Source organism: Prionailurus bengalensis, chromosome B4, assembly GCF_016509475.1.
Source record: "Prionailurus bengalensis isolate Pbe53 chromosome B4, Fcat_Pben_1.1_paternal_pri, whole genome shotgun sequence".
Lineage (NCBI taxonomy): Eukaryota > Metazoa > Chordata > Mammalia > Carnivora > Felidae > Prionailurus > Prionailurus bengalensis.
The window spans coordinates 15,856,121-15,878,436 of record NC_057358.1 but is presented as its reverse complement, the minus strand read 5'-3'; the positions used below and the strand labels follow the sequence as shown (position 1 = coordinate 15,878,436).

Below are 22,316 nucleotides of genomic sequence, written 5' to 3'. Positions count from 1 at the left end.
TTCAATTCTTTTTAAGTGTAAAATATACATAACATAAAATTTATCATTTTAATCCTTTTTAAAGTTCAGTGCCATTACATACATTCTCGTTGTTGGGCAATGGTCACCTGCATCCATCTCCAGAACCTTCTTTCATCTTTCCAAAGTGAAACTCTGTACCCATTAAACAATAACTCCCCGTTTCCCTCCCCCGACCCCAGGGAACCACTGTGCTACATTCTGTCTCTATGCATTTGACTACTTGAGGTTCTTTGTGGCAATGGAATCATACAGTATTTGTCCTTTTGTGTCTGGCTTATTTCACTTAGCATGATGTCCTCAAGGTTCACCCACGTTGTAGTGGGTGTTCATTTGGGTTGCTTCCATATTTTGGCCATCGTGAGTAAGCTGCTACAAACATGGGTGTACAAATATCTCTTTGAATCTCTCTCTCTCTTTTTTTTTTTTCCAGTTATTTTGGGTATATACCCAGATGTGGAATTGTTAGATCACGAGGTAAGTCTGTTTAATTTTTTCAGGAATCGCCATACTGTTTTGTAGTGATTGCACCATTTTACATCCTCACGAAGAGCACACAAGGGCTCAGCTTTCTCTACATCCTCACCAACACTTTTGTTTTCTTTTGTTTGTTTGTTTGTTTGTTTGTCTTGGTAGTAGCCATCGTAATGGCTGTGAAGTAGGGTCTCCTTGTGGGTTTGATTTACATTTCCCTAATGAATAGTGATGTTGGTCGTCTTTTCATGTGCTCTTAGGCAATTTGTACATCTTCCTCCGAGAAATGCCTATGTTCTTTATCCATTTTAAAACTAGGTTATTTTTTGCTTTTGTTAAGTTATGGGAACTCTTTATGCATTCTGGATATTAGCCTTTTATCATATATATAACTAGTAAATATTTTTTCCCATTCTGTGCGTTGCCTTTTCACTGTGTTGATGGTGTCCCTTGGGAAACAAAAGTTGTTTTTTTGTTTTTTTTTTTTTCATTTTGAAGCATCCAACTTATCAATTTTTTGTTGTTGTTGTTGCCTTTGCTTTTGGTGTCATATCCAAAAAAAATCAGTGCCAAGTCAAATGTCGTGAAGCTTTCCCCCTTTGTTTTCTCCTAAGAGTGTTAGCTCCTGTATTTAGGGATTTGATTAATTTTGAGTCAGTTTTTGTATATGGTGTAAAGTATGGTCCAACCTCATTTTTTTTGCATGTGGATATCCAGTTGTTTTAGTATCATTTGCTGAAAGGGTGTCTACTTTGTTTTGATGTTTATTAAAGGTAGCTCCTTCTGAAGCAAGGATTGTTTTAGTGGATGTTTCCAAAGCAGTTCGTTACTGTCTCAAAGGTCACACAGATAATGATTAAATTGTGCATCACTTAAAGGTAGATTTTGACCTCTCACAAGTTGAAGAGTACTGAAGATCTAAGATCATTTACCTCCCTCGGGAAGGAAAAGTAACACAGCCTTCCAGGGCAAAGAAGAGAGGACTGAAAGTTGCAGGATATTCCACAGGCCAAAGTACATCTGCCTGGTTTGCTTTCTCTAAAATCCCACACTTGGCTGGACTGGCTTCCTTCTTACCTGACAACCTAGGAGGGTTGGTGAGGAATATGTCCTCACCTTTTCTATGGAGTTTGGTTATTTTGGTGACATTTGCTGAATCAAATGGGGAAGTTGGAGAGCTTGTGCTGCAGAGACAGAAAAGAAATACTGACCTCCAACAGTAAGTAGACACGTGCATCATTGCTGCTGAGGGTGTAGGGCAGTGGAGTCATTAGTTTCCACAAATAGCCAGATAAGCAAAGATGTAATTTTTCTTGAGGAAAACAATGATGTTAAAAACAAATAGGGAAGAGCATTGAGACTGATGTATGGGATTATCTTCTTGTACGTAAATTATTCACTTACCATTTTGCAAACAAGGCAAGTATGCAATTAGTAGATGTCTCTAGGAAATTTGCAGGGAAAAAAATGGCAGATGAGCAGGGAGAATGTGGCTGAGTTGACCACATGGCAAATGTGTATACAGTCTATGTATATTCAGTGAGAAACTTTGTTGTTTAAAATTATATGCTAATTATTGTTGCATTCTCTGGTTTGATTTATATAGGCCTCGAATGGCTGCAGAGAAGGGAAATCTAGTGTTTCTTACAGGGTCTGCTCAAAACATTGAATTTCGAACTGGATCCCTGGGAAGAATTAAATTAAATGATGAAGACCTCGGCCAATGTTTACATCAGGTAATGCATTGGAAATATATTGAAGTAATTTTGTATATCTGCATATGGTCACTTAATTCAAGAGGTCTATATAAATCCATACCTTAAATCTTTAGCCCAGGGAACATAACCAGAGGTGAGATAAGTCCTAGTGAAGAAACAATGCCCTAGGGTTAATGATGAGCAGGAGTAATTCTAGTAGGAAGTGGCTCATTGTGTGGGTTTATGTCCTCTAATCCACAGAAGGTACACAGGGTGGTACAGGGGACTCCTTCTCATGAGGATCAAGGAAGGAGAGGGGCCAGAGAAAGGTTTGGATGTGACATTTTACTTCTGCCAGAGAACAGAATTGGTCAATTATTCTCTTGCCTTACTGAGTGTTTTCAGTGTTCATTGTTTAGTAAATCATGCTGGTATATCCTTTGTAATGTTGAAAGCTGGCATTATTTAGAGCTTTCTATGGGCTATCCATTGTGCTCAGCACTGGTGTGCATTACCTCCTCCAACCCCCGCCACTGCCCTATGAGTTTGGCTTTATTATTTAAAAATTTTTCTTTTAATGTTTATTTATTTTTGAGAGAGAGAAAGACAAAGAGTATGAGCAGGGGAGGGGCAGAGAGAGAGGGAGACACAGAATCTTTAGCAGGCTCCAGGCTCTGAGGTGTCAACCCAGAGCCTGATGCGGGGCTCAAGCCCAGGAACCATGAGATCATGACTTGAGCCAACGTCGGACTCTTAACCAATTGAGCCACCCAAGAGACCCGAGCTTTATTATCACCCCATTTGTAAGGGAGGTAAAGGAAACTTTCAGCAGCCCAGCAACTTGCCCAAGGACACCCAGTAAATGACTGAGTCAAGATTTCAAACCCAAGCAGTCTGATTCCACGCCAGGCCTCTTAACAAGCACTCCAAATTGTTATGAGAAAAAATGCAAATGGAAAGTACCTTGATAATGCTGTTCCTGAAAGGGGTAAATGGAATTATGCCATGGCTATTTTAGTCTGGAATTTATTATACATGGTATTGTTTTGAATTTTATAATGATGGGCAAGATCTTAGTGTTTAAAATAGAACGGTACTCAAATTTTAAAAATTTTGTATCTGTAACATACGCATGATCTTTTCTCTAGCAAGCATTCTCCTCCTCCTTTTTCTTTTTAAAATTAGATCCAGAAAAACAAAGATGATATTACAAGTTTAAAAAGGAGTGCTGTCAGTCTGCCTCAGAATATCTCCAGTCAAATCCATCAGCTTAATTCTAAGGTAAGTCTGACATCTACATCATTAAATAGCTCTCCTTCATTCAACTTTGTAAGCATCCATTTCTGCAGGCGATATACCAACTTTGGGTCCTTTTTAGAAATTTAGCATTGTGATGATGAACTTTCTGGTTAAATGACACAGCTCTAACAGGGGACGTGGAGGTAGCGAGGGCAGAAGGTTGACAATGCTGTGACAAGAACTTGTCGCATAAGTAGGTCTTGCTCCCTCTCTGATAGAAGCTTCTTATTGGTGAAGGGGATGAATCACTGTCGTTTATGAAAATCCCATCACTGTGTGCAGAGGAGCAATGAATCAACTCATCAGTGGGTTGTACTTCTTTTTTTTTTTTTTTTTAATGCCTTAAAAAAACAATGTATATGATGGAAGAGAGTAGAAAGGAGGGAAGCCTGGAGGAGAGAGGGATGGGGAGGGGAAAAGCAATAAAAAAGGAACAGACAGACCAAGCGAGCCCCCAGCAGAGGGTGTTAGGAAAATAGGCCAGGGGACAGTAGCACATGTGAAATGCTAACCAATGCTTTCTCTTCCTCACCGCTTAGCTTGCGGATCTGGAGAGAAAATTTCAAAGCCTACAGCAGGTAAGTCCCATAACTACCACTTGGCTGACATCTTTCATTGGAAATGTGCTGGTACCACTGATGGAGCTGCATTCTCACCTGAGGGTAGATGGGTGATCCGTAACAAGGACTTGGCTCTTTCCCGTGATCCAATTCTCATCGCCGTTTATGCCGCCCAGGACATAGATGAGGAACCCAAGCGTCACATCAAGTGACGGGCCCCGGGTACCTGGGCATGTGAAGCATGTGAGCATGTGAAACCTTCTGAGTTCAGCATTTCACGTGCGCTGCCTCTTAACGTTGTCATTCTTTGACCATGTTATGTGGGCGTAAGTGTGACCACCCAACTTGCTGATGTGTCGAAAGGCTGTGCATCTTCTCCAACATTAAACTCAGAGGCTTGGGGTGTATCACAAAATAGTTCAAACTTTCTTACAGGTACATTTGCTGGTAATTAAATTTGAGCAGTTTCTTCGAGAAACCCTTCCATGACTTCACTAGTACATGTTTGTAAACTAGTCCTTGTAATTTTAGACTTCTCACCTGTTCTGAAGTTGGCTGGTGTTTTTAAGATTTTCATAGGAGCTACAACCTTCTACCCAGAGAAATGCACAGAACGTCCCCATATTAAAATTTTTGAATAAAAGTAAAGAGATTCCAGGGGTGCTGGGTGGCTCAGTCGGTTAAGCATCCGACTTTGGCTCAGGTCATGAGCTCATGGTTCGTGGGTTCGAGCCCAGCATCGGACTCTGTGCTGATAGCTTGGAGTCCGGAACCTGCTTCAGATTCTGTGTCTCCCTCTCTCTCTGCCCCTCCCCACTGTGTTCTGTCTCTCTCTCTCTCAAAAATAAATAAAATGTTAAAAAAAATTTTAAATAAAAATAAAGTAAGGAGATTCCAGGTTAAGAATCCCTTTTCTAATATTCTGGGTCTGTTGTGATGATGCTTCAAGTGCTGCCCTCTACTTTGGTGTTTTAAATTTGGCAGGCAAGTTCACATATGTATTCTCTTCCTGATCTTGATAATCAATTGCCCCTCAACCTTTATCTTCTTAGGGAGTAGTTGAATGAATGAAACAAGCAAGGAATCATACCTGTCCAGAAGACACAGTGCTAGAGTTTCCAGTCTCCTAGAGTGCTTCATTATTCCTGTGAAAGGTCAAGAGCTGGAGGCCATGGTCAAATTACTTCAGACTGTGTCCCTTTCCCCACCCCCCAGGAGGAATTTTTTAATGATTTTTGGATATAAATGCCTTTTATGCATTCCAATAGGTCAACGCTCTCTGGGTACAATAGTTAGCCATCGTTCCCCATTGTCTTCCTCCTGGCTGCTTACTGATTCCATTTCCTGCTGGGCCCCCATAGGCTTTTGAGTTTTAAAGCCCCAGACAACGTTGCTTTTGTATGCCAGAAAACTTCTAATGAGTTGTGGTTAATTTCCTTAAGAGTGTCCTCTGACAAACAGGGCTAATTGTGGTACCGGCACAAAGATAGATGGACTAATGAAAGAAAACAGACTCCAGAAAGAGACCCCCACATGCATGGTCACCTGACTTTTGACACAGGAAGAGAGAGGTGGTTTGGCTATAAATGGTGCTTAGTCAGTGGGCAACCCTCTGGCTCTCAGTTTCATCTGTAAAATGAGGGGAACAGACATGACTTTCTCTGTGAGTCACTGAATAAAAAAAGAATGTAGTAATTACTTTGCCCCTGTTTAAAAACTTTAATTTTTAAAAATTTATTTTTTCGCCCCACTTTTAGAGAATTAGACTATGATTAGGCGAAGTTAATAAAATAGGTTTTCTTGCACAATCGCAAGTCCTCTCTAAAGAAGTTTTCTTTCCCCCCAGAGGTATTACAACGTTTATGAGATTGGAACTGGTAGCTGACATATGGGAAGATTCTCCAGGTCATATAGACAAAGGCAGGTCTGTTTGTGACTCTGGTCTGAAAGTCATCACGTGAGCATAGGAGTGGGGGGTGTATATAAGCCCGCATTTCAAATAAAGGGACTCAGGGTGAGAAGAGTTCAGCCATCTTTACCCATGGGAGGACGGGTGACAGCAAAAGATGATCAGATTTCACATGCTTATCTGGAGGTACCAAAGATAAGAATAACAAAAAAAGAACCGGAATTTCCATTTGGTTTTCTTAATAGGAATGTCCATTATTATTCCCAGTCTGAAATCTTGACTCTTGTCCACCAACGTATGTTTCCCAGGTGAACAATGCTTTTCCAAAGAGTAGAGCGAGCATCTTCTCCCCTTGTGCCTCATCCCATCCCTGGCTAAATGCTTCTAAATAGCGAAGGAACATGTGTAGACTGAAAATGTGAAACACTTTGTTGTTGCTGTTGTTTTTCATGAGAGAGTTGATTAGGAAAAGAACTTGGGTAATTGCTTTAAAGTATGGAGGCTGAGTCTCCCTGGAGGAGGAGTGGAATGTGCTTTGCATGCGCACCTGCCCTGAAACATGCCTTTCTTTGCTGCCTGCTGAGAATACGATGGTCTCGCTGACTGCCCTGTCTTTGTTTCAGATGGTCGACAAAAAGGTCTGCAGCAGCAACCCCTGCCAAAATGGTGGGACCTGCCTCAATCTTCACAATTCCTTTGTTTGCATCTGCACCTCACAGTGGGAGGTGAGTCACTCCATCTTTGGTTGAAAATGCCGGTGAGTCAGCATCAGTGGTTTCTTTGGAAGCATTCAGACATGTTTCATTCTCCATCCGAAGTTTCTAGGATTCTGTGGTCTCCTGAATCAAATGACTTACACCAAGAATGCCAAAATCCAAACGGTGGTGAGCATGATTATATAACCCACTGAACGTTAAGCCGTCTTAAGGAGGGGATCACTTGGCTGCATAGCTACATGGGAGGGCGTGATATATTGGCTAGCATCAATTTAAATTGTTCAGCACTGAAAGTACTAAATGAATCTTTAAAAAAATTGTTTCTTGAGAGAGAGAGAGAGAGAGAGAGAGTGCATGCATGCGTGCTCAAGCTCGTAAGCAGAGAGGGGCAGGAAAGAGGGGGACAGAGGATCCAAAGCCAGCTCGGTGATGACAGCAGAGACCCTGAACTAGGGGCTCAAAGTCAGGAACCATGAGATCATGACCTGAGCTGAAGTCCGATGCTCAACAACTGAGCCACCCAGGTGCCCCAGTACTAAGTGAATCTTGACATAGCTGTGTAAATATTCTTGTCTTTTTCTATTAATGGTGAAAATGTTCCTGACATGTGCATTAAAAAAAAATTAAGTGAATATTTCCAGGCATAGCTTCATAGTCACATGAGGATTACTTTGTATAAGGATTTGCCTAAGTTTTTTTCTATGTTTATTTATTTTTGAGAGAGAGAGAAAGAGACAGAGAGAGAGCGAGAGAGAGAGAGCATGGGCACATGTCGGGGAGGGGCAGAGAGAGAGGGAGACACAGAATCCAAAGCAGGCTTCAGGCTCTGAGCTGTCAGCACAGAGCCCAACGCGGGGCTCAGTGTGGGGCTTGCACACACGAACTGCAAGACCGTGACCTGAGCCGAAGTTGGGCACTTAACCAACTGAGCCACCCAGGCCCCCGTAAAAGGATTCTTCTTGTGCGACTGGCGTGATTTTACCAAGAGCTCTTTGGCTCCCTTAGGCCAAATCTGAGTTCAAGAGGAAGGATAACTGGATATTAACTAGTATTAGTATTAGCGTGATTGTATTTCGCTTGACTGAGGACTTCAGTGGATATATAAATCCTTAAACATATCGTATGAATATTGGCCCCAGATGCTTCTGTGACCCATGGCACCTGACTTCATTCTTTACATGAATGCAGGGTCCTCTGTGCTCAGTTGATGTGAACGAATGTGAGATTTACTCAGAAACACCCTTGGGCTGCCAGAATGGATCCACGTGTATAAATACAGCAGGCAGTTACAGGTAATGTTTTTCTTTTCTTTCTTTTCCTTTTTCCTTTTCTTTTCTCTTTTCTTCTCTTTCCTTCCTTCCTTCCTTCCTTCCTTCCTTCCTTCCCCCCCACCCTCTGTCTTTCTTTCTTAACATTAGGGTATGTTTTTGAAGGACTTAAACACCCCATAGTCAAGAGCATCCATGAGAAATATATGACTCTTATTTAATGACACACAACTATTTATTTAGATGAAGAAACCCTTGTACGTCCTCAACTCTTACCCAATGAACTCTTACCCCCTTTCTCTGGAGTCCCAGAGGAATGGGAAGAAGGACCCGGTGGCTGGCACAGGGAGTAGGGACAGCATGGGGAAGACAAGGCTGAAGACTTAGTAGAAGTCAGAACACTGAAGGGGCTGCCGTTGAAGAGCATTAAGCAGAAGAGGGCTACCCCACCATACCCACAAGCCCCTGCTGCACTCATTCATTGGAGAAGTGAGCTGCTAGCTTGAGTAAGGGTATCTTCAGTCAAGTGCTATGTAAAATGTTGACCATAACAAGACCAGAGACTGAACTGAGGTTTTCTCCACGTAGTTACCTCTCATTGCCTGTCTTGAAGGAGCTGTGAGGCCCCTTACCACAATCATCACGGAGTTCCTATCTTCTGACCTACTCTGTCAAGAGAGTCCTCCTGCTCAGCTCAGGCATCACCCTAAGAAAATGTCCCTTCCCTTACTAAGCTGAGTTAGGCATAACCACACCTCCACGTTCCCATCAGACTGTCCAAGTATTGGTTACTAAAGCTATAGTGGCTGACACATTATCTTTTCATCAAGTCTAGAAATTTTTGGCAGATCAACATCAAACTTACTTTTGTATAGTTCCTTAAAGTCACTTAAAAAAAAAAAAACAACTCAAGAACTCTAGACATGATCTTTCCCCATATTTTGGTTGGGCTCCTATATTCTGTGATTATTAAAAGGTGAAAAAAGTTGATTGTGTTATAACATGAACACATTCTTTCAGTCCTCAGGGGTATAATCTCACTGGAGTAAAGAGCAATTGTTTGCTTTCTTACTAATGTCTCTGCTATCTTGTTCTTCCATTCCCTTGTAACAATATCCATCCTATTCTTTCCAGCAAAAATGAGTGCAGTAATTTTGTTATTTTCTCATCATCTGTCAAAAAAGGCAGTCACAATCTTTCTCTTTTTCATTTAACTGACCCTTTTGTTCTTTTGATCTGATCTTAAGATTTTTTGCTCATTCCAAGTCACAAACTGAATTCATTCAAACTTCTGATTTTTTCATGAGCTTCACCATTGTGCAGAACCAAAATCAATCACCTCTGACTTAAATTAAGTATTATTTTATTACAGAGACTTCTGCGTTCAGGACTTTGTTTCCCATTTTGGTGAACCCCCTGACTCCTGCTTTTATGAGCATTCAAGTTTGGGTGAGATCCAAAATGCGGGTCTAATCTTTCATTCCCTTGAAAGCATTATCTCCTGATGTCTGTTTATGGGCACCTATCAACGAGAATTGCTTCTTGGAGACACTGGAGGAAAATTATTCCTAGAACTAATACTTTCCTGTCTTCCTGATATCGAGGAATGTCCTGGAGATTAGATTTCACTCCTGGTCTTCCTGTATCATCACGTGTTGTGGGGTCTCACAAGCCAATAGAATAACAAAGATGTGTAACAGGTGGGGGAAGACCCAGAGACCAAGCCAAATTGTTTTGTTCTCCCCCCAGTAAATTATTTTTACTCCTGAAAAATGGAAAAGAAAAAAATATACCATAACGTAACTATTTGCTGCATGTCAAGGAGTAGAGTTCTTTTTCCAGGCATAAACAAGAGAGAGAGAAAGAGAGAGAACCATTTTTATTTGTTGAGAGCTACCTAAAGGGAAAATTCAACTTTAAATGAGCAATATTGAATTCTCTCTTGCACCTTCCTGTAAAAATGCCCAAGAACTCACTATGCTGACTCTGGAAGTGGTTTTTGGTTTCTAGCCTCTGTACTTCATAGATTTGCAGTTCAGAACAGAACATTTAGATCTGGTTTCTTCTTCTTGATGTGAGGATAGTTTACGAAGCTCCATGAATTCCAGTTGATATCTACGAACTAAAGACTCCTATTCAGGCATTGGATGGAGAATTTTTGGAGGAATATCAGAAAATAGAAAAATGTGTATGAGCGAAAGACTAAATGCTTGCTTTGTGGAATCTGTGTAATGAAACAGAGAACATTTAGATATTTTCTTGTGTGCTATTAATTACGTGAGATTAAATGCCCCTTAATCAGTAGCTTCTCTGAGGCTAGAAAACTATTTGGGAATCTTCAGTACACATTTGCTAAAGGGAAATTCGCCACTGTTGAATAGTCTGGACCTGCAGAAATGTGTTCATGGCAAAGGGTTTGCTCTGGATTTGGGACCTACGTCAGCCTCTAACTCTTGGAACCCATTTACTTGGGGAAGGACAAAGGAGTCTTTATTTAAAGAGATTAATAATTCCTAATTACAAAGACCTTTGAAAGATAAAGCACTATGCAGATACTAATTAATTGGAAGCCTTATTTCCTAGGAAATTTTCTGGGAAACACTTTTTTCCCCAGTAATGAAACTAGGGCAAGGAGACCATTTTCTGTTTCCAGCAATTCCCGTGGCTGAAGTCTTGCCCCCAAAAGCTTCAAAGAGTTAACAGACAATATTTTGCCACTTCCTGATTCTGCTATTGCCTCTTTGTTCTGAGGAATTGATGTTTATCATCCTCCTGCTTACTCTGGATTGAAGACGGCGCTTGGGATGCAGATTTGCTAAGCATGGATGGTGTGTGCCATATACACTCAGATCTAGAAGGCTTTCTAGAAAAGAACCGCTGAGTTTGTTGTTTGTGTGTTTTCTCCAGGAGTGCAATGATGATTAGCACACTTTACTTTATTTATTTCCACTGTCATCACTGGTGGGTTTTAAAACATGCAGAGTTTAAATGATGAGGACAATCTGGTTTTAGCTCGGATGGTAGTTAGGTATTAAACTCATTACCTCTTTCAGTGAGTCAGTTACGTTAATATTGAACCATGGACTCTAATGCAAGTTAAACTATGACTTTGAAAGTGTATTTGACCTCTTCCCAATTGCCAAAGGCCCTCGCAGTGCTTTTGAAGACTGACAGGCCCAGTTTTGTTCCGCCAGAACTAAATCAGCAGTAGAAAGCCATTATGCAAGTGACTTGTGCGGGAAGGTATATAGATGGTCACTCTTTCACTTTAAAGGTCACATGCAGCCGCCTTGAGAATATATTTTGCATGCAAACACTGTTATGTTAAAAAGACACACAGAAATGGAAAGTCTTTAACTAACTACCTTTCACAACGTGGGAACGTGACACAGAAAAACATCAGAGCAAGAGTAACACAGACTTAGGTTTTAATTCATCTTGTGCCTGTTTCTAATTCCGTGGCCTTGGGCAACGTGAGCCTTGCCAGTAAAATGAGATTAATACTTGTCTTTGAGGATCATAGCAAGGAAGCTGGTGATACGCTTCACTGCCTCTACCCACCCCCCTCCGTCTTCTCACATTAAGTTACATTTAAATGAAAGAAATATACTTTGTAGTTATTTAGCAGAAAGTGTGCGATTAAAATTCATTCATTTTCTCCAAGTGAGAAGGAGGAGATAGGATTTACCTACATGTCCAGGAACCAGAATCTCCTCTCAAATCTTAAGTCATTTTCCAATAGTAAAGCACTTACTGATAAGATAAACACAGTTGCCCGAGCGCTTCCTACCAGAAAATGTCTTTAGATGACCCCAAGGTAAAAATAGTGCTCATAGATGGGCACTATTATTTTATAAGAAATGGTGTTATGATGTTGCCTAAGGCGAACAGTTAATAGATAGTATCAGGATTTAAATCCAGGCATTGTCCCATCTGGTCTCGGAGACTCAGATCTCTTATATACGATAGGCTCAGAAAGCTAGTAAAGTTGGTTTCAAGATTTTTTAAAAATCTTTTTTGGTGGCTGGCCGTGGTGGTAGAATAAACTTTCAGCAAGGAAGCTAGCTGGATCAAATGCTCAAATATATGAACTAGTGTGAAGTTCTATTATCTCAAGAATCTAATGAAATTTCCCAAAAGAATATTCTGTGTAAGGATGGGCGAGTGAAGAGAAAAGGGAAGGGGGTATGAGAGGGAGAGTATGGAAAGAGAGAGATGAGAGGAAGATAAATAGTTATACATAGGGAATGAATAATTGAAAAGTGTTTTAAGTTTAATCATCTATTGTGGTTAGTCTATGAGCTTGTCTTAATGAGAAAGGCAACCTTGGAATGATCATAAATGCAATTTATTAACGAACAGGTTTTACACAATGATATACTGATGTTGAAAGCTGCCTGGGACTTAATCATACCAAAAAAGTATTCATTGGTCTGAAAGTCAGATTTAACTGGGCGTCCCGTGTCTTTATTTGCTAGGTCTGGCAACTCTGTATGGGAGTGCGTGAGTGATTCCATGTTTTTACTCTCTGTCTCTGGTCACATTCAGTGATGTCTTCTTCCTTAGAACCCACTCAAAGGTGCCACCCCAGCAATTGTTTCTGGAGCCCTCCCTGGGCCCATCAAGTTCTGTGCCCACAGTGTGGCTCTGGATGCTTCTCAAACAGCCAGACTCTCATTTCCCACACTGTCAATCACACATGTGTCTTCATCTTCGGACGTGAGATGAATCCCTTGTGCCTCAGCAAGATTGTTAAAAGAGCTTCTTTGCCTTATAGAATGGCCCCTTTTCCAGAATACTCAGAAACTAGTTCATGGTCATGCAGGCACTCCGTGTTCCTTGTCTCTGATCCTTGACCCCTATGGTCACCTTCCCCCATGAGGGCCAGTGCTGCTCAAGGCAGACAAATGGTGACTCCAGGCCTGGCTCTCCATTCCATCGGATGCCCTCAAACCTGCGAAAATAGGCTGAGGCTCTATGACCCCTCTGTGTCCTTCCCATTCCCACCTGCCTTTCCCATACCTTCCACATTCCCTTGGAAGCTGCAGTACAGATAGAAAGCTAACTCAGCAATTTGAAGGATGACAATAGTTTAAAACAAATTTCCTTATTTGATTGTTATTGAACTGAAATCTTCTCAAAGCAAAACACCCACTGCAAGCTTGGGTATTATGTCAAATTGCATTTGTGAGTTAAAGTGTGGCTATGAAAGCAATGTTGTTATCTAAGCTACATCTCTAACAGATGGCACTATTGCCCTTTGTAATACAATAATATGGATTGCATACTCTGAGATGTGGATGTACCATTGTCTGTGGAGTTATACAATCCCAGAGAACCTTTGGGAATATATCAGCTCAGTCGAGGTCACCTGTGCTTACTGGAGGGTCTGGTTGGATGGATGGTGAATGGACTTGTTGATCTCTCCCTTTACCATCCCCAAGGAACTCCATCCCCCTTAGTTTATGAATGTCTGACCTTTGAAAGTGCTATTTGATGACCTGATACCAGAAGAATTTATGGTGGCAGTCTTGCCCAGATAGTAAGTTGTGCCCCTCTCTTACTTCTTGAGAGAGATAATGCATTCACTCAACCCACTGCTTGAAGCGGAGCAGAGTGATTTTCCTCTAAGGCTCCAGCCAGTAGATCTGGTTTTCTAGTTTATGATTCCACGTGAATGTCATTGACTTGTAGTTGGACTTATTACTTTTCTTTAATTGGTGCTAAGAAACAGGCACTTGTGCTGAGGCACAGGCGCTGATGTTGTGCTCTTGTGTAACCAACAGGTGTCTATGCTCCCCCGAGACACACGGCCCCCAGTGTGCATCCAGATACAATGACTGTGAAGGGGGCTCCAAAGCACTCTGCGTCCACGGCATCTGTGAGGATCTAGTCCGAGTGCAGGCTGGAGAGGTGAGTTCCTCCAGGAACGTGGCTTCGTGGAGGGAGTCACGGTTGCTATTAGTCCCTTAGCCTGCATGTCTGTAGAGGAGCATCGTTCTGGCAGTGTTCCAGAGAAGAAGGTACTTCCTGCTCTCAGGGGGGCACAGGTGAGGAAAAAGATGAGAGCTGTCCATAAATAAACAGAAAACTGGACCCAGTGGTGGTATCATTATAGAAATTACTGCCTTTTTTGTTTTTACTTCATAAATCTCTCTGTGAGACACGACCTTCTCTTGGCCTCGCGAGCTGTAACAGTGACGAGACATGGAAACACCAAGGCCCATTCTTGGTGGCAGCACGCAGTTCTGAGGGGTCTGGATTTCTTTCTGGCTCCGGAGCACCTTTGAGTGCTGTGGCCGCTGAGTTTGTCTGCAGACTGCCTGACTGCTCCCTGTGCTCTGGATCCTGACAACCTTGACTCCTGACCCTCAAGAGCACTCAGCATACAAGGCCCGCTTGGCCTTGTATAAGACCTTCAGGTCTTTATTTTTAGTTCTCTCTCTCTGTATATTTTTAAACGCATTGATAGAAAATGGTTCCTTTCCAGTGTTGGTGGGAGGAGGGAGTGGCTGGGAGGGGAAGGAAAGACTTTCAAAAAGGAAACAAACAGAATGGATTTTCCAAGGTCTGTGCCTCCATGGGTGTTTTTCCCTCTAAAAACATAGCGGGCTGAGTGGATTGACTTTAATTATATTGACTTACAGTTCTTGATTGTTGTTGCTCTTTCCCTGGCATCTTTGGGGCAAATTATAGGTTTTCCTTACTCTGAAATAAAGATGTTTCTCTTTTTGCGTGGTCGGGTCTAAATGCTTAATCATATGGGAAGAAAAAGAGAAGCCACTCAATTGGCCTTATGGAAATGAACGCTAGAGGATAAACAGTCGGGGGCTTGGTGAGATTTTCAAAAGCTTTTCTTGCTTATTTTCCTGATTGCTTTGATTCACACTCTTGTCATTCTGCCAGCCCATGTACAGCTGCATCTGTGACGCGGGGTGGACGTCCCCGCCGAACAGCTCGGCCTGCCTGCTGGACATCGATGAGTGCAGCCTCCAGCCTGCGCCGTGTTCCACACTTGCCCAGTGCTTCAACACCCCAGGCTCCTTCTACTGTGGGGCCTGCCCGACAGGTATGTGGGCTCGGCCACGCCCAGCCAGGCAAAGTGCCAGAACAGCTTTCCTTCCCCGGCCAAAAGATAAGGAGACCGTTCTTAGGAAGCATCCCAATCCCATCTCAGGTTCTATTTCCCTACATCGCACTGCAGGCCGTCTTCCTTCTGTAATAATTCAGCCTCAGAAATCAGAGGGCCAGAGCCAAACGCTGGGGGGCAGGGTTAGCCGGGGAGGTGGTGAGGTCAGACATCTGATCCTTAAGGCCATCAGCTGACTAGACCTGCTCCCGTCCCACCTTACTGGCCAGGTGTTTGTACGTAGGCAGATTAGTTGACCTCATAGTGTCACCTCTAGAGCCCCTGTAGTTCTCACCAGGGCACGTCACTGGAAGGCCCTGTGGCCTTGCTGTAAAGAGGGATGTCTGACTCCAGCTCAGCCCCCCAGAGACCGAATCTCCAGGCCAAGTCACTGAAAACATAGACTCTGGACTCAGAGACTGCTTGGGCTTGAGTCCACGCTTCATCTCTCACCATATGAGATCATTATCATCCACTCAGCGCATGTTTGTAGAGCCTACTATGAGCAAAGAAAGCACTTGCTGGGTGCACAGGTAAGCAGTTTACCAGACCTCAGGGAGTCTCCAAGGCCCGTTGGCACTCCTCGTGTGTTGTTAGAAGGTGGAACATGTAAGAGAATGTAATAGCAGCTGTTCTTCCATGAAAACCTCACTGAGACACTGTGCTAGGCAAATTTCGGTTCTTACAACTGTGACAAAATCAAGAAATGTTAGAAATTAGTATTATTCCCACTTTAAATGATAGGATCTTGACACTTGGAGAAGGTAAAGAACTTGTCCCAAATCCCATAGTCGGGATTCAAACCAAGATCTGTGGATCTGAGCTGAGCTGCTGAATGGTCCATTGTTCTGTCTGATCAAGGGAAGCACACACACCCGTTGCTTCCTTTTGTGAGTGTTGGTTTAGTGACTTTCTTCATGGTACATGGTTAGATCTTGTGTAACTGGAAAGAAATTGAAAAAAACCGCGTGAAGACTTTTTCCCTCTTAGGTCTCAGGGGCACATAAAATTAGCAAATAACCACATTCTTGAAGGTAATTTGCCAGTGACAGTCTTTAAAAACTAGAAATCGGAAAAATAAATTATTTGAATTAAAGGATTCTTCTTTATATCGTTGTAGAGAAAAAAGAAAAACAAAAGCTTTTTGTTTTCCTGTTAATGACCTTATTTTTTCCCTGCCTATTAAAGTAATACATGCTGCTTATAAAATATAAAGAAACTTTAAAAATATGAAAATAAAACAGCAAAGAATACCCATAGTCTTGTCACTCAGAGGGCCACCATTGACATGTGGATGTATTTCCTTCCAGCTTTCTTCTGTGTATTCATTTCTTCACCCACAAATACAATAATTTTCTTAGGTAGGGTTTTAGAGAGGGACTGTTTCAGTCAATGAAAAGAAATATTTTTTTTAATTTTTTTAAAATTATTTTTTATTTAAAAAAATTTTTTCAACGTTTATTTATTTTTGGGACAGAGAGAGACAGAGCATGAACGGGGGAAGGGCAGAGAGAGAGGGAGACACAGAATCGGAAACAGGCTCCAGGCTCCGAGCCATCAGCCCAGAGCCTGACACGGGGCTCGAACTCACGGACCGCGAGATTGTGACCTGGCTGAAGTCGGACGCTTAACCGACTGCGCCACCCAGGCGCCCCAAGAAATATTTTTTAAAAATGTAAAAGGTTTTAAACATTCTTATAATTTTAATCGTTATTATAGGAGTAATACAACTCAAGGTAACAATGGATACAAGCAGAAATACCAAGAGTAAAATGACACTCTCTCTTCATCTTCAGTCTCATGCTCTGAACGAGACCACTGTGAACACATGTTCTCTCTCCTCTTCTTCCTTTTCCTTCTCTCCTACAAACACATAGACACATATGCAGGTTTTTAAAAAATTCTTTCTCCAAATTGGGATCATTCTTTGCATATTCTTCTAAAAGTTTGTGTTATTAGCTAATGTATATATTTGAAAAACGTTAAATATGTGCATGTTATTTAAAATATTTGTATAGTATTCAACGGTAAACATGAGTCCTAATATATTTAATCATATTGATGATCAAGAGGGTTCCCCCCCCCCCTTTAAACAACACTGCAATAGACCTCTGCTTGCCTACATCTGTAGATGCTGGCAGTTTTATCACTGCAAGAGAGTTTTTAGAAGTGGACTTGTTAGTCAAATATATATATGTTTATATATGTAAATATATATATGTGTATATATATATACACACATATATATATATTTATATTTTAAAGTTTATTTATTTTGAGAGAGACCAGTGAATTGGGGAGGAGCAGAGAGAGGGAGAGAGAGAGAATCCCAAGTAGGCTCCACACTGTCAGCACAGAGCCCCAGGGTGGGGCTCCATCTCATGAACCGTGAGATCATGACCAAAGCTGAAATCAGGAGTTGGACGTTTAACTGACTGAGCCACCCGGATGCCCCCAAAGGTATACATTTTAAAAAATTTTAATGAGTACCGCTAGATCTATTTCCAGATAGGTTTTACTAATTATAGACTTCTGACTAAAAGCATATGAGAACCTCACCTGCCCGCCTCTTTGCCAGAATTTGTTTTTAAGAATGAAAATCTCATTTTAATAGGTAGTTTCTTAGAGTGAAGCAAATTTTTATGTATCTTTGGCTATATGCGTTTCTTCGTTGTTAACTTGTCTATAGAGCTAACTTTTCAAATCTTCTGGTTTTTCTAGGCTGGCAAGGAAACGGATACAGTTGCCAAGATATCAATGAATGTGACATAAATAATGGCGGTTGTTCTATGGTTCCACCTGTTACGTGTGTGAATACATTTGGGTCTTACCACTGTCAGGCCTGTCCACCAGGTGCTACGCCAAATTTCCCAACACCATTATAGGCAAAACATACATTTGGAAACATGGTCTTGTGCTTCATTTTAAATATGACTCTGTCTAAGGAGATGTACTGAGCAGTGCAGAAAGTTTTATTTAACTTACAGATTCAGGGCACATTAGGTCAGCTCATTATAAAAAGCAATAACAAATATTTTTAATACCAGTGGAAAACAACAAAACTTTATAAATTGTGAAATAGCCTCTGGAGATAATGCAGAATTTGAAAAATTTTCTCTGTGGATCAGAGACCTACAGTTCCATTGTTCCCACAAATACTCATGAGATGTTTTGCATATAAAGTTTACTCAGTAACAGGCAGACTAGTAGGCATATAATACCTGTTCAGAGTTTCTCTTCTCTTCTGGAAAGAAGTCATTACTGGTATTCTGTGATCTAAACTGAGTGACTATCCAAGAAGTTCATGGAGTTCTAAGGGATAAATTGAAACCCTATTTGCTTTATTAAGTTAGTTCTTGGGACTTCTACAGTAATTTAGCTCTTAGATCATTAAAGTCACTGTAATTAGAAAATGTCAACTTGGTTAGTGTCAGCAACTGTCTCAGTCTACCAGTAGTTTCATGCATCTTTTCATCTTTATTCATTTCCTTTTTTGTCCTTAGAAACACCATTAGAACATGGTTTCTGCAGTCAGTTTCCCAAATGGTTGTCCTTTTTCTTAACGATAGGAATTTGTTTATGGCACTTCATATTTACCTTTTCTGTTGTGATGATAGAAGCTCTCTGGTTGGATTTCATGATGTTTGCTTCTTGGATTGGGATTCTTCTTCCATCTTCTTAATGTTGTTTGTCATGCCCTGTTCTCTCTGTGATCAGGGTACCAAGGCAATGGAAGAGTGTGCACGCTCGTCAATGTCTGCTTGGTCGATAATGGAGGCTGCCACCCACATGCGTCATGCTCCTCAATTCTAGGTAATGACTCCCCTCTGCCTCTGGTTTGGGGTATTTCAATATGGCCTTCTGCAACAAATCAACATTTTGAACACAATCCTCTAACCTCAAAGTTCTTATTTTGATCTTCAAACCAAAAATAATCCATGTTTTAAAACTATACGTTTGGATTTTTTTTTTTTTTTTAATGTGATAGACTATGCTCTCTGTGGTCTGGTCTAATTAGCAATATTTCCCAAGATAATAAAGCCAGCTAATTAAATTTATGACTGTGTTTGAGCACATAGGAAGGAGAAAAGGAGGAAGGACCACCTGTCAACTCCTTCTAAGGCCTCTTTCATTTCTATGCTATTGGCCAGGACTGAGCCCTGTTGCTTAACCCCGGCTGCAAGTCAGGCTGGAAATGTAGTTTATTTCAGGAGCTTATGCCCTCAGTTAAAAAAGAATTCACTACGAAAGAATGGAAAAGTGGACCTAGAGGGATAACCAACAGTGTTTGCAATGCTGTGTAAAAGAAGTTTTACCTCCTATAATTTAAAAAATATATATTGCTTGAGGCACCTGGGTGGCTCAGTTGGTTAAGCATCTGACTTTGGCTCAGGTCATGATCTCACAGTTCATGGGTTTGAGCCCCACATGGGACTGTGCTGACAGCTCGGAGCCTGGAGCCTGTTTCAGATTCTGTGTCTCCCTCTCTCTCTGCCCCTCCCCACCTTATACTCTCTCTCTCTCAAAGATAAATAAACATTAAAATTTTTAAAAATATATATTGCTAAATTTTCTCACAGAAATGTATCAGTTTATACTTGCCAACAGTGTATGAAACTACATGTTTCCCACTCTTGGCAAAAATGGATACTACTGTTATTTTTCATTTTGGTCAAGTTACAGGCAAAAATTGCCTTCCTATTATTTTGATTTTGACTACATCAAAATTACCTTTTTGATTACTAATAATTAATACTTTTTATATTTTACTGCCTTTATTTTTTTCTATTTTTTTATGTCCTTTGTTCATCTGTTTTCTCATTGATGTGTAAAATTTCATTATGTACTAAGAATAATATCTCATTATCTGTTTTATGGTTTACATATATTTTCCTTGGCATATTGTTTTTATTTTAATTTTGTGATGGTATTTTGTATTTAGAAGCTTAAAATTTCTATGTAGTCAAAAAGGTAAATCTTTTTTTATAGGATTTTCTCCTCTTAGAATTAGGCTTTTCCTACCGAACTCTAAAAATAGTCAGGTGCTTGTTCTTTTATACTTTCTTTTATTTTTAACATTAAGATCTTGGGTCTTTTTAAGATTTATTTGTATCTATGGCATCAAACATTTTGCTTGATAGTTTTGTTCAAATGGGTGGCTCCAACTTCATTTATTGAATAAAGTATCATATCTCGTGCTATTTCCAAATACTACTTTTATTTTTACGAGTGATATATGTGATATATATATAAGCACATATGTAAAAGAATATAGATGTATACACACACATACATGTACATTTATGACTATTTAAATGTTTATTACATGATTCAGAGCATACTGAAATGGTTAAGAACATGGATTCTAGAAAAATAATGCTTGGATTTTGATTTTCTCCCTGGCTTCACTGTATTCCAGCTGTGTGTCCTGGGTCAAGCCACCTAACCTTTTTGTGTTTTGTTCTCATCTATAAACGGGCATTAAAAGAGTACCTATTTATAGTCCATATAGGGCCAGTGCTTGCAACAGATACCATCTTTTTTCATAAGAATATTCTTTTCTCTCAACCCCTCTGTGAGAAACTCTTTTTTCCCTTAGCGTACCTCACATTTGTACGTAACTCAGGACTGTGACATATGGACTGACAGCACCAATGTCAATTTGTGCACCAAGTATTGGAATGTAATGCCTTCTTTATTTTTAAGATGAAACATAGAAAAAGATCTTAATACTTCCTCTTTATAGTTGGCATGTCTGCCCCTAGGGATATGCAGACTTGATTTTGGCAATTCCTTGTCTAGACAACAGAGCCTGAGTTTTGTTACTGGGTCTGAATGAAGGAGACCTGTATTTACACTTCCATTTTTATTTCTGACAGGTTCTTTACCTCTCTGTACTTGTCTCCCGGGATATACTGGAAATGGCTATGGGCCAAATGGATGCGTGCAGCTCAGTAATATTTGCTCGAACCGCCCCTGTTTAAATGGACAATGCATTGTGAGTCCTTGTTCTTCCTTCCTTAGCAGTTACCATTTAAATGAATTATTACAAGAATTCTAGAAGGTGTGTGTGGCTCAACACCTGCTACATACATCACATAACCCTTCTTTGTTCTTTGAGTTGGCTCAACGTTTATCGTCCATTGATCTGTTTCATGGCATTACGGTTTTCTTTCCCTAGGAAACGGTTTCTGGTTATCTTTGTAAGTGTGAATCAGGTTGGGCCGGCATCAACTGTACAGAAAATATAAATGAGTGTCTGAGCAACCCCTGCTTGAATGGGGGAACTTGTGTGGATGGCGTCAATGCGTTCAGTTGTGAATGCACACGTTTCTGGACTGGATTTCTGTGTCAGATTCCCCAGCAAGGTATGCTCAGTGTCTCTTGTGCCACAGCTTAGAAGGATCATTCCTCAGTGAGTCCTGCTGTGGATTCTTCCACTTTCTTGTCTAGTTGCACAAATGCTTCCAACTAAGTCTTTCCTTCAAGACTAGTATAGAATTTACAAGGTAAGTATTTATCTCAATTTAGGCCAAGAAGAACCTTCCTTCAAAGAAAGAAGTAAATTGGTATTTGCCATTTTTATTACGTCTGTTCTGAACACAGAGTATGCTAAGGTATTGTCATTTTCTAAGGGAAGTTTTCTCTACAGCAGCTGTTTAATCTCCCTATAATATTACTCATTAAATCGTATCACTCTCCTGCTCTAGAACATACAGTCACTCCCCGTTGCCTGTTAAAGACTGGGACTGTTTCTCAATTATCCCCTATAACTAGGCCTTACCCTATCCAATCAACCTTATTTTTCACTAGTTTCCTAATAATACTCCCTTTCCAATCTAGATGTCTTTTCTTGTCACTTGATCCCATGTGCCACCATGCTGTGTTCCAATATTTGAGATATTTATTTCTCCATACTTCTCTGAATTCTTCCATTGCTTCACATCCAAATGTATCTGTCCTTCAGGAGTACTTCACCTTCAAGCTTCAATCTCCTTCATCCAGCCCCTCCTGATTACTCGTCCTCTCTCAGAACTCTTGATTCTGAATCAGCACGTCTGTTGAGACCTCACTATGTGTTCAGGACTATGGTAGATGCTGTGGGAAAATAAGCATAAAACACTATCTCCACATATTACTTGCTGATCTTCTGGTTGAGGAGGCACATCTAATCCAAAATGGCAGAGGAGAGACAAGAAGTAGATAAGAACTAAGTTGCTTGGGGTCAAATCAAGTATCACGGAGG

The 22,316-nt window shown here is 40.8% G+C and overlaps 1 protein-coding gene across 1 annotated transcript in view; it reads left to right on the top strand.

Moving 5' to 3' along the window:
• The first annotated feature begins 1,353 nt into the window (after positions 1-1,353).
• CUBN (cubilin) overlaps positions 1,354-22,316 on the top strand; it is a 276,911-nt gene continuing 255,948 nt past the window's right edge. The window contains exons 1-12 of the mRNA XM_043564676.1: positions 1,354-1,711; positions 2,099-2,228; positions 3,375-3,470; positions 4,028-4,066; positions 6,581-6,682; positions 7,862-7,965; positions 13,728-13,854; positions 14,848-15,010; positions 17,792-17,923; positions 18,788-18,883; positions 20,950-21,068; positions 21,252-21,438. Of these exons, the coding sequence (XP_043420611.1) occupies positions 1,599-1,711; positions 2,099-2,228; positions 3,375-3,470; positions 4,028-4,066; positions 6,581-6,682; positions 7,862-7,965; positions 13,728-13,854; positions 14,848-15,010; positions 17,792-17,923; positions 18,788-18,883; positions 20,950-21,068; positions 21,252-21,438 (1,408 nt within the window). The 5' untranslated portion in view covers positions 1,354-1,598. The remainder of the gene's footprint in view (positions 1,712-2,098; positions 2,229-3,374; positions 3,471-4,027; positions 4,067-6,580; positions 6,683-7,861; positions 7,966-13,727; positions 13,855-14,847; positions 15,011-17,791; positions 17,924-18,787; positions 18,884-20,949; positions 21,069-21,251; positions 21,439-22,316) is intronic.